Source organism: Myodes glareolus, chromosome 9, assembly GCF_982192425.1.
Source record: "Myodes glareolus chromosome 9, mMyoGla1.1, whole genome shotgun sequence".
NCBI classification, from domain to species: domain Eukaryota; kingdom Metazoa; phylum Chordata; class Mammalia; order Rodentia; family Cricetidae; genus Myodes; species Myodes glareolus.
The window spans coordinates 8,825,638-8,837,961 of NC_142034.1; the positions used below are offsets into that span (position 1 = coordinate 8,825,638).

Here is a 12,324-nt window from a genome sequence, read left to right on the forward strand (position 1 = left end):
TACATGTGACAGAACTCTGCAGGACACCTGGTGGCATGGAGCACATGGTGACCACTGCTGTTTGAGAAAGTTCTAGCAAGTCAACGGTGCAGACCACACGCGTCCAGCACCTTTTGCTTTCATTTTTAATGACTCTCACTGTTAATGCCTTTCCCTTTGGGAAATTTTGTGTGGGCTTTGGTAAAGGATAAAAATGTGTACAGTGGTTGTTGGCAAACTTCCAGGCAAACACAAACCTGGCCCCGCCCCTTGGGGACCCGGCAGAGGCAGAGTGAGCACCCCTGCATGCATGGCAGGCAATACCCTGATTCTAGGTGCAAAGGTCCTTTTAAGAGACAAGTCCTGCCTACTCCTCTCTTCCTGCTGTTCTGAAGAGACAAGTAGGTCTCTGCCCCTCCCTCCCTCTCTCTCTCCCTCTCTCTCTCTCCCTTTCACCCTCCCTCCCTCCCTTCCTCTCTCTCTTCCCTTCTCTTTACCCTTCTCTCAATAAACTCAAGCTCTGTCTGCATGGCCTATTTGTCTTTCATCTGCCATGGGACCTGCTAAAGGCCCCTCCCACTTTACCGTGTATTCATAATAATGGCATCCCCTCTAAACAAAATAATTCTTTGGGGAAAAAGAAATCCCTGCTACCATGGAACCAGAAATTCCATTGTGCCCTGCTAATTATACCAAGAACAGGAACGTTAGAGATTTACTAGACGCACCTGATCCCAAGGATGAAATGCCTACAGTTCAGATCCAGAGCCTGAGGCCATTAAAGGCAAGAGTTCAGTTAATAAATACAGAGAAATCAGAATGGTGCGGTATAATGAGAAAAGAGTAAGACATCAGGACCTTCCCTTTTAGGAGAGTTATGAGGGGAACAGGCCCATATAGTAAGACTGAGAAACTGTAATATAGTGTCTCTTCATTCCCTTGGGGGCTTGAGGAAAGTTCCTACTCGATAAAACAGTCATTCCTCTGATCTCTGGCAAGAGGAACTTGTGGTCCTTTCATTAATGCATAACTGGTGCCTCCTGTCAAGTTCAAGGCTAGCTTCAACTCCAGGTCTCAAGCTACACCCCAGCTCACAGGCCCCTTGTCTCCAGTTTAATCCTAGATGCAACTATGCAGTATAAAAGGGGTAACCTTTTCTCAATTAAAGGCTTCAGGCAGCCATCCCGATTCACCCTCAGACTGTGTTTATCTCTCCGTGCCCCCTCCCCCGCCTCCACACCTCCTCTTTGGAACCTGAACCCCCTGCCGGAAGCTGGTCCAAGTGTGGGCTGCTGTGGAGCGTCTCCTCCCAGGTTTAGAGCTTTTAAATGACAAATGAGTCCCTGTGGTGGTTTGAATGGGGATGGTCCCCATAGGCTTGCATATTGGAATGCTTGGGAAGAATTAGGAGGTCTGGCCTTGTTGAAGGAGGTATGTCATTGGGTTGGGTTTTGAGGTTTCAAAAGCTCATAGCATTTCCAGTTAGCCCTCTCTGTCCCTCTCTCTGCTTCATGGTTATGTCAACTCCTGCTCCAGCATCAGAGCTGCCTGCCTGCTGCCATGTTCCCTGACATCGTTGTGACCACGTCACAGGACTCCCAAACAAGACCACCACAGAGCCAGTATCCGATGCAAACACACTGGGGTTTATTCAAGCTAGCTTGGACCATAATCCAACACACTGATGCAGCAGGAGGGGGGGAATCGACCCTGAGGCAAGGGGTTTTTAAAGGGAAAAGCCACAAGCAGGGCGGCACAAGCTTTGGCGTTTTAGGACCGCATACAAGCACACAACGTTTGATTTTGTTGGTGGGGGTATTTCAAAACAGTGATTGTCAGCAGACAGGAATTTTAAAACACCCGCTAATCAGATACCTATAAGGACGTTTGAAGCAAGCAGATGTTTGGATACTCTGGTAGGTCGCTTTGACCAGGGCAGGCACAGTTTATGATTGCTGATGATTTTGCTGGGCAGCACTCACCCCCCTAGTTAAGTCCTGTATAAAATATTCTTTCTCGGGCTGGAGAGATGGCTCAGCGGTTAAGAGCATTGCCTGCACTTCCAAAGGTCCTGAGTTCAATTCCCAGCAACCACATGGTGGCTCACACCATCTGTAATAAGGTCTGGTGCCCTCTTCTGGCCTGCAAGCACACACAGAATATTGTATACATAATAAATAAATAAATAAATATTAAAAAATTCTTTCTCAAAATGGAGTTTGTTCTGTTCCTTCACCATGATGGTCATGGACTTACCCTATAAGCCTCTGTAAGTTGCCTTAGTCATGGTGTCTTAGCAGAGCAGTAGGGTAGGACGTAGTAAGTCCCCATCAGCTTTCTCTTGGATTAGAGTTACACATCTCTTCAGGGAGAGTCAAATCTATCCCAATTTAAGCGTTCAGAAAGGAGGCTCTATACCACCCCTCAGGGAACCTATACCACCCCTCCCACGGTGCTGCCAACCACTTCTCTGAGGGCGGAAGAGGTGAATGATCCCCACAGAGGTTATTTTTTTTTAAAAAATAGTTTCATTATGAAGAGCGTTGACTGGTTTTCTCATTAAGATAGCCTGTGAATAATATGAATTGTATTTTCCTTTCTTGATACAGGGTCTTATGTTGAAGCCCAGGCTGTCCTCAATCTCACTATAGAGCTGAGGTTGACCTTGTCTCTAACTCCCGAGTGATAACTGCATATACAGTTCTACTGTATTTCTTTGTGTGGTGCTAGGGAACGGAACCCATGGCCTCTAGTACATGCGCTCTTCCACTGAGCTACCTTTACCCTTAAAATAACTTTTAAAACAAGTTCTCATTATGTAGTTCAGACTGACCTTGAACCTGTGATTTCTTTCCCCCCCTGATTTTTTGAGACAGGGTTTCCCAGTAGCTGTGGAGCTAGTTCTAGAACTCACTTTGTAGACCAGGCTGTCTCTGCCTCCTGAGAGTGTGTGCTACCTACCACCACCCAGCGAATTTGTGATCTTCTTGCCTCAACCTCCCAAGGTGTGGTTCACCATGCCTGGTTTAAGATCCAGCATTGCTTTTGTTGTTGATGCTGGAGATCATACCCAGGGGAAAATCTACCTCTGGGCTACACCCCCAGGCCCTGTGTGTGTGTGTGTGTGTGGGGGGGGGTTGGGCATGCACACTACATTCTAGTGAAGGTCAGAGAACCTGTGGGAGCTGCTTGTCTCCCTCTACCAGGGAGTTTGTCCTGGGGAGTCAAACTCATAAATTTTTTTGTGTGTATTTTGCCTGTATATGATCATAAGCATGCCCAGTGCACTTGGAGTTCAGAAAAGTGTGATTTCCCCTGGAACTGGAGTCACAGTTATGAGTTGCCATAAATATCGCCATAAAACCCAGCTGTGGGCTTAATTAGTGATTCACGTGGGAGGGCCTGGCCTACGGTGGGCGGAGCCATAGGAAAGCAGACCGAGCAAGCCAATAAGCAGCTCCCCCTTCCATAGTCTCTGCATCAGCTCCTGCCTCTAAGTTCCTGCCCACTTTTTTCAAAGATGAACAGTGTTGTGGAAGCGTGACTTACCCCGCCTGGCCCACACCTCTAGTCCCAGCAGTCCGCAGGTGGATCTCTGTGGGCCAGGCAGGACGACAGTGTGACTCTATGTTCAAAACAAAACACGTGCAATGACTCTACTCTTTTCTACGACCGAGCAGCTGCTGAGGTTTATAGCTCGTCTGCCCCATTTCCTCGCTTAAACTCTAATAGAATTGTTTTTTAACAAAAGAAACAAAGAGGTGTTTTCTGCAGTTTTATTACTGGCACCCTCCCTGCCCGCAGCACAAACTTCGAGTGTTTCGTCTCCTCTGCAGTTGTCTCTGTCACACACTCCCTGGCTCTCGGACGTGCTCGGCATTACTTGCGCCAGCGCTGCAGCTCTTGGGACAAAGAGAGACAAATATGAGAACCTGGGAATACGTGTCTTGCTAACCGACTTTTATCTCTGCTTTTTAAATATTTTGGTTTATACACTTAGGATTCTTCTTGGGCCTAAGAACATCCTGTTTCCGTCTTCAGAGATGAAAAAGAAAATGTCCAGGTCGGGTGCATGGCACCAGCAGCACTAGGGGCAGAGGTAGGACAAGGTCAACCTGGGCTAGACATTAAAATGCCACGTGACTAATACCTTTGGATTGGCTCGCCTGGGAACAAGCACTGTCTTTAGGGAGATGGGATTCTCGTTTGTATTGGGATCTCGTATTTCACGAATGGCCCACTGCGTCTGCTCCAAGGAGAGCTGTTGTCTTTGGCAGGATGCTCAGCATGCAGAGGTGTGCTGCAGGACTCTTCAGACAAGGACTGAGTAGGTACACTGAGTTTTCATCTGAAATAGCCTAGGCTCCTGCCACCTCTTAAAATTAGGAAAAAATACTAAACTTTTTTTGGCTAGTTTCCTATACCATGAGTTTTTTCTTTCTAAACCCTGAGTCTTTTTTTTTTTTAAGACCAGGCTGGCCTCGAACTCAGAATTTTGCCTGCCTCTACCTCCCCAGTGCTGGGGAGTTTTTTGCAGTACATGTGTGCCTGCAGAAGTCTGAAGAGGGTGTTAGATTCCTCGGAACTGAAGTTAGGAATGTCTCTGAGCTGCCATGTGGATGCTGGGAACTGAACCTGGATCCTCTTTAAGAACAACAAGTGTTCTAACCACTGAACCAACTCTCCAGCCTCTAGATCTGTTTAAATGAACAAAAATTGTCTTGGATTAAGAGAAAAGAAATTGGGGCATTTCCTCCTGGCCAGGACTTCAGATGAGCACAGCTATAACTGAACAGGTGATACAATTTGATTTTCAGAGACAGGGTATCGTGTGTGTAGTCTAAACCACCTCTGAACTCATTACCTTCCCACCCTAGCCTCTTGAATGATGGGATCACAGGCATGAACCACCATGACTGGTTCAAGGAGCTTGGTTTTGAACACTGAAGGTAGCCAGACTCAGTGGCTGGAGAGATGGCTCAGAAGTTAAAAGCACTTGGTGGATTTTCCAGAGGTCCTGGGTTTGATTTCCAGCACTTACAAGGCAGCTCAAAACCATCTGTAACTCTAGTTCCAGGGGATCAGCTGCCTTCTCTGGTCTCCACGGACACCAGTCATGTACTTTGTATACAGACATACTTGCATGCAAAATACTTATACACATAAAAAATTAAAAAAAAATAATAAATTAAAAAACAAAAAAGCCGGGTGGTGGCAGTGGCGGTGCATGCCTTTAATTTCAGCACTAGGGAGGCAGAGGCTGATATGGTTTACAAAGTGAGTTCCAGGACAGCCAGAGTTGTTATACAGGGGAAACCCTGTCTTCAAAACAAAACAAAACAAAAACAAACAAACGAACAAAAAAAGATATGCTGACTCTAGCCAGGTGTGGCAGCACGTACCTGCAACCCTAGCACTCGCAGGCTGAGGAACAGGGAGTGAGAGGTCAGGGCGGGGGTCTGAGTCCAGGTCTAGCCTGACCTGTGCAGAGAGACCCGGTGAACAAAAAGCTGAAGCTGCTGTGTCTTAAGCACATGGACTGTTCTGTTCCTCTTGCTTTAGGTGGCAGAAAGCCCTTCTAGTCCACTGTGGAAAAGGGGTTCTCAGGCACGAAGGAGGGCGCCTCCCCCTAGTGGGGAACAGTTTAAAGCAGCAAAAGCAAACCAACCCACCAACTGAAGGCCTCCGGCCCACCGCAGGTATCACTAATGGGCAGCTAGAGCAGCCATGTAAATATAACTCAAATCTTGCAGACCTTTAATGGAGCCCTAGCGACATCGGGGCTCCCGGATACTACCACCAGAGCCCAAAGGGAGGTGACGAGTCACTTAGGCTACCTATTACGGCAGCTTACTCAGATGCTTGAAGCTCCAGTTACAACACAGGATGAAGTAGCCAGCGAAGAGCATGGTGAGGCCCCCGACGCTGCTCTTCTTTATGGTGGTGTTGCACCTCACCCAGCCTGTGCAGAGAGAGGGGGCGGGGGCAGATCACGTGGTTAGTGGCCGGGGCACGGCCCGGTATGTGCACACTATTCAAGTCAGTCCTGCTGGACTGTGCATTGAACTCTACCTCACAGAACTTCTGTGCCTATGTAAGTGTGGGCTATACAAAGTATATACATTTCCATAGCCGGCAGCAAGGTTCAGCTATGGAGGACTGAGTAAATTCAAATCACGGGTTTCCCACATTGGGAGTTGGGTTAAACTCTGGAGTGATGCAAGGTATACACGATTGGTTAGCTGAGGTTCAGCATTGCCTCGGCTGATCACTGTGAGGAGGGGGTGGTTGGGGACAGGTGGCAAGGCTGTCTTTTAAGCAGAGCTGCACAACAAATGGGAGCTGCTGCTCTGTTGGCTTTGGGGTTCCGAATGACACCCGACTCGGAAATGGAAACGCGGAGAACGACAACCACTCCTTTCTCGTCTTGGCTTAACAACCTCCAGTGGAGAAATGTCTCCACAAGCCTGGAGCCAGCGAGAGAACCCACCAGTCAGTGACAGCAACCTCACCTTTGTGCACGGCTCCCAGGAGCCTCCTAAGAGGGAAGCTGGAAGTTGTGTGCGCCGGGGCTCCGGAACTCCAGCTATCAGCCGAACTTCGTCCCAACCTAGGAACTACGGTTCCAAACAGAAGTCGCTGTGACAGTCCGTCTAGAATAGCCCCTTCCCACCGTGCAGCTGCGGGGCCTAATGGCTAGGCTTCAGGAAAAGCACACCCCGGCAGGAGGATCAATGAGCACCTCACTGGGATGCAGTTACACCACACACGGAAGTACAATCCTCCTCAGAGACCCTGTACTGTGAAAGACCCATCAAGTGCCCCTGCTGTGTGCACATGCCTGGTCAAACCATAGCTCATCCGCTGAGATTTTAGTAAGAAGTAGGCATTTCTACTACAGGTTGAGTATCCTGAATTGCGTGCACCAAAGGGTTTAGATTTGGGCCTGAAAACAATCTTGAACCATCTACATGTGTACAATGAACTATCTTAGGCCCTAAACCAGAACCAACTATGGAATCTCTGTTCTCTGTTCCCCTGCCTCACTGACGACTGAGCCCAGGATTCTACACACGCTAAAAATGCATGTCTGCCTGCCCTCTACCACTGACCTACACCCACAGCCCCCAAATCCATCTTTGCTTCTGATGAATTTGTCTGACGAACCCTGTCAACATATTCCGAAGACTTCTTTTTAAGCATGGCTGTTTGGACTGCGACCGCCCAAGTGCGGCTAGGCTTGGGACCACCTCCTCCCCAGGAGCGCAGACACCCATGTCAGCACTCAAGACGCTGGCTGTCACTTTGGTGCACTGTGGATTCGAGCTTAGGGACGATCGTCACACATACCCCCACTCCCGGTCAGTCACCTTGATCTAGTATGTGTATCTAGCTCTGACCCACTGCCAGGCTTCGGTTGAACCATCCTATTTATGCTGACATGTGAGTAACAAGTAGAACCAGAAAAGAAGGCACGTGTTTTTCTTTCACGTTTTCCTCCGTGGTCAAGCCAGATGTGGTTTTCTGATCTCAGTTTGGTTTGTCAGGACAAAGGAAATTAAAACAGACGGGGTTAGATGTGGTGAAAGCTGCCGGGAATATAAAAATGCTCAAATGATCATATTACATAATACGCTGGGGGCTGGGACAGAGGGCTCAGCAGTAAAGAGCATTTGCTGCTCTTGCAGAGGATTCAGTTTTGGTTCCCAGCATCCCTGAAGTGACTTAAACCATTTTGAAATGATTCCTGGGGATCAGACACCCTCTTCTGACTTCCATGGGCAACTGCATGCATGTGGCACATGGCACATGAACTCACATGAGATACCACATATACACATTACCACACATAAACCAAAAAAAAAAAATCTTTAAAAACAAAAACATGCTAGTGTGCAAGGAATCACACAGTTTTTATTTGTGCAAGGTCAAAGTCTCTTAAAAACAAACAAGAAGAAAAATCATGGGGCTGGAGAGATGGCTGCAGTGCTGAAGAGAGGACCTAGGTTCAGTTCCCAGCACCCACATCTAGTAGCTCACAACCACCTGTAACTCCAGTTCCAGGGTCTCTGATGCCCTCTTCTGGCCTCTACAGGCATTACACTTGTGTGCACATTTTACCCCAATACTTTCACATACTTGAAAACAAACAAAATGAAACAAAAAAAGACCGATCATAAAGCCTGGAGATGTAGCTCAACTCAAAACGCTGCCACTGTTGGGCCGTGGTCTCAGCAGTGTTGGTGACCATGGGACTTTGTTTTTCTCTGGTTATCCAAGCTGGGTTTACTTGCAGGTACAGATTCGGAGGAACATACACAAAAAAGAAAAAAAAAAATCAAAAAATCTGAGCTGTGATCTCGGATGGAGCACAGAGGCCATGGTCACCGCACCCACAGGCCTTTCTTTCCTACCCACAAGTCTTTCTTTCCTAGTTGCCACTCCCGACACTGGGCTCTTATCCCTTATAGCCTTTCCCATCCAATTTCTTTTCTTTTTCTTCAAGACTATGTAGCCCTGGCTGTCCTGGAACTCATCTTGTAGACCAGGCTGGCCTTGAACTCAAAGATCAGCCTGCCTCTGTGTCCAAGTGCCTGGAATTAAAGGCATGCCTTACCACGCTCTCAGCTTGCCCATCCAATTTCTGTTAGGCCTCTTCCCAGTAGAGAAACACAACTGCTGTCAGGATCAGCAGCCTGGCCCAGTCTAACCCTCAACTCTCGATGCAGAAGGGAGAAGAAACATTCCAGATGACTCTGGACTGAGGTCTCTTCTGTCAGTTAAGTCAAGCGTGGGGTAGACTGTGTAGGTGTGGCTAAGTTAACTGAATGAAAACAAGGACTGTCACCCCTACTTCAAAGGCGCAGAGCATTCTGGAGGGGCGGGGTGGTCCTCGCAAATGAGCCTGCTTACCTTCCAAGACACTCGCACCCTGGGAAGTGGCAGGGGGAGGCATCTGAGCCACTGAGTTCCAATGCTGAGGCCCCCTTGGCAACACTCCTAGACCGACGTAACCAGGATAGAGTTCTGGAAACCACTCGAGTCCCACAGACCGGGGAAGAGCCTCTGAGTCCGCAGTAGCAACATGACTGATGAGGGCGCTTTTAGATACCGGGTACCGAGCTGAATATGACGGTACCTGGTACCCTGTCTGGGGTGCATGGGGTTGGCGGAAAGATATGGGTTCCAAAACCTCCCTCTTGCTTCCCACTAATAGTGTTATGGCAGGGACTTGATTCTGGCCATAGAATTTGGCGCTGTCTTCTGGAGACTTCTCAACCGGAGAGGTGAGGCGCTGATGCCCTGACTCTGGTACAGAGAGAAGCTTCCTCGAAGTTCCCTCTGGTGGAGAAAGTACGTTCAAACGTGCCAGGGCTGCCTGTGTTTTTGCCTTTGCTGGTAAAATGGGGTCCTTATTGTCACGGCCCGAGCAAGCCTGTTCCTGTACTTCTGCGGCAGACATGCTGTTGTTCTCAGAATTTTCCTTGTGCTGGCACAACTCTATTCCGAGGTCGAGTTCCTGGTGCTTTCTGACTAGTGTTTTACCCAGTGGAGCGGGGTGAAGGTCCAAGAGGAGTGATTCTGACTTCTTTTGGGTCTCAGTATTGCCAGGGTAGGGAGAGACTTCTGAGACGTGGTCTCCATCTCGGGAACTGCTTTCCTTGTTCAATATCAAGGGTCGGCCTCTTTGAACCCCATGGTTGCTATTCTTTGGTGAATGACAATCACTAACAGGCACGTCTAATAATTTTGCCAGAAATTTCTGTCTTTGGGGATCGACTGTGTCCAATTTCAGACTTGCAGAAGTGGCCGGTTTAGCATTATGCTGAGTTGAGGAATATTTTCTACCTTGATCAGATAAAACTGGTTCCATTGGGCCAACCAGCAATCCTTCTGTTTCTGAGGGATGACACTGACCTCCCTTGGATCCAGTCACATCTTTGGCAAGTTCTCTCTTGGGAGAGGTGGCATCTGATGCATGAGACTGAGGGGTTGTGACTCTCTGCAGAGTCACCTTTGGCTTGGCGTGACTGAGAGCTTGGAAGGAGGGCTGGTTTTGATCGCTGGTTTTTCCTCCTGCCTCTGTTGTACCCGCTCTATCCAAGACACCTGCTGCCAGTGGAAAGGTGGCAGTTGTCCATTCCGGGCTGCCCTTTGCTGAAGGGGCATTTCTTTTTGCACCCTCCGTCTCTAGCTCTTTACTTTTAGCTCTGGTTAGGCCTTTGGTAGGCCTCGCCTCTTTTTTAGCATGTGAAAGTGAAGCTGGCTCGGACTGATAAACTTTTTGATCAGCAGATATGGGCGGTCCTATCATCTTACAGTGTGGCAAGTGGGATTTTAATCGCTTAAATGGCTTCTTACAATAAGGACACACCTCCATCCTGGGGCCAGCATCAGCCATCCTCTTTCTGGGGAAACAATGAAAAACACAGGTAATCATTTTATGCATGAATTTTAACTCCTTATTTTGTTTGTTTTTCTTGGCTCAATGGTTAAGAGCACTGGCTGCTCTTCCAGAGGACCTGGGTTCAATTCCCAGCACCCACATGGTGGCTCCCAACCATTTACAATGAGATCTGGCGCCCTCTTTTGGCATGAAGGAGGAACACTACATAATAAATACATCTTAAAGAAAAGAGATCTTGTCAGGCGGTGGTGGTGCAAACCTTTAATCCCAGCAGTTAGACAGCAGAAGCAGGTGGATCTCTGTGAGTCTGAAGCCAGCCTGGTCTACAAAGTGAGTTCCAGGACAGGCTCCAAAGCTATACAGAGAAACCCTGTTTCAAAAAACAAAAATAACAGCCGGAGAGATGGCTCAGGGGGCAGAGCGCCCGACCGCTCTGCCCGAGGACCCGAATTCGATTCCCGGCCCGGCATTGCATGTAGTCAGCGCCCCTCCTCCCCCAGCGGCCTGTAGAACGACCCACACACAATCTCCCACCGTCCACTGTAGATCTACTAGATTAGTAGCCCCCCCCCTCAAAAAAAAACCAAAAACCAAAACCAAAACAAAAGATAGACTCTTGTAATGCCCAGGCTGGCCTCAGGTTCACTCTGGTCTACAAAGTTCCAGGAAAGTCAGAGTTACATAATGAGACCATCTTAAAAAAAAAAAAATTAAAAATAAAAAACCACCATCAACAGCAAAACAAAACCAACAACAACCCCACCCCAAACAATAATCACAACAAAACCAAACCCAAAGATTTAAGTCTAATAAACTAATGCTTAGTCAATGAAATTCAATTTTGTTATTTATGCCAAGTAGAGGTTACATGAATTTAATGAAATTGTTTAAAAACCCTTAAACATGAAAAGAGGAACTACTTAGGGCTTTAAAGAGCAGTTGAGCATTGCGGGATATTTGATCTCAGTGTGTAGCCTTGGAACTCGCTAAGCAGACCAATCTGGTCTTGCACTCACATAGACTGGCTTGCCTCTGCTTCCCGAGTACTGGGATTAAAGACTTGTGTTAGTATGCCTGACCTCTACAAGACCCCCATGCTTGTGGATCACTCACTGTTCACGCGTTTGGCAGAAACTTTGAACGTCAACTTCCATAACGATCAGAACAAACTAGAGAGCTGATGCAAGAAGTGACCAAGTACTGATTCCTACACAAATAACTGGATTATGCCCCTGGCAGATAACTGGGGATGCTTCTCAAAACTTCCCCAAGAACCCCGGGCCCAGAGTACACTTATTCGAAAAAAAATAAAATGAAACATTCAAAATCCGAGACAAAGTCTTAAGTAGCCCAGGCTAGCTTCGTTTCATAGTCGAGAATGACTTTGACCTGCTGGTCCTCCAACCTCCACCTCCCAAGGGTTGGGATGACAGGTGCGCTCAACGCACGCCCGGCTGGGACCTCGTGATTTCCCCTGGTCACGCTCTTCTAGCCACTAGCCGGGCGTTCCCACGCCTGCCGGTCTCTCCTACACCTTTCAACCCGGCCCCTTCCAGCAGGTGGGCGGGACCGCTCCCAAACGCTGCAGGGACTCCGTTAGTCCGTTCTCCTGATCTGCACTCCCGACCTACAGGAAAGGTCGTGGGAAACAGCCCAGCCCTTGGACACTCCACTGAACCAGTCCGCACCGCTCGAGACGCGAAGTTCCCACGCGGCGCTCCCTTCGAACTCGGAACTCACCACAGCCTTCCAACCATCGAACCCAGAGCCTGTGGCCGTCCGCGTCAGTGCCTGATGGAGCTCTCCCAGCACTTTTCCTTTTTCACCGCATAGATATTTAACGCAGATACAAACATCGATTAGCGTTCCAATAATTTAATGTATTCAAATCCGGCTTGACTTTTACAGCTTGTCCCGGTTTGTTTTTGAACAGGCCG

The 12,324-nt window shown here is 48.3% G+C and overlaps 1 protein-coding gene across 10 annotated transcripts; it reads right to left on the reverse strand.

Moving 5' to 3' along the window:
* Nucleotides 1–3,741: 3,741 nt before the first annotated feature.
* Mtnap1 (mitochondrial nucleoid associated protein 1) lies at nt 3,742–12,267 on the reverse strand. 10 transcript variants are annotated; one of them, XM_048446132.3, is made up of 6 exons: nt 12,128–12,267; nt 8,893–10,388; nt 6,492–6,596; nt 5,834–5,941; nt 5,382–5,460; nt 3,742–3,881 (listed from the first exon to the last, which is right to left on the reverse strand). In XM_048446132.3, exons 2-5 carry the CDS (start codon nt 10,379–10,381, stop codon nt 5,426–5,428), a joined length of 1,737 nt encoding a protein of 578 aa, XP_048302089.3. In that variant the 5' UTR covers nt 10,382–10,388; nt 12,128–12,267; the 3' UTR covers nt 3,742–3,881; nt 5,382–5,425. The 10 variants fall into 10 exon arrangements, with proteins under 10 accessions (XP_048302089.3, XP_048302090.3, XP_048302091.3 ...); XM_048446133.3 differs by having other exon boundaries at nt 12,076–12,199; XM_048446134.3 differs by having other exon boundaries at nt 12,019–12,137.
* Nucleotides 12,268–12,324: the final 57 nt, after the last annotated feature.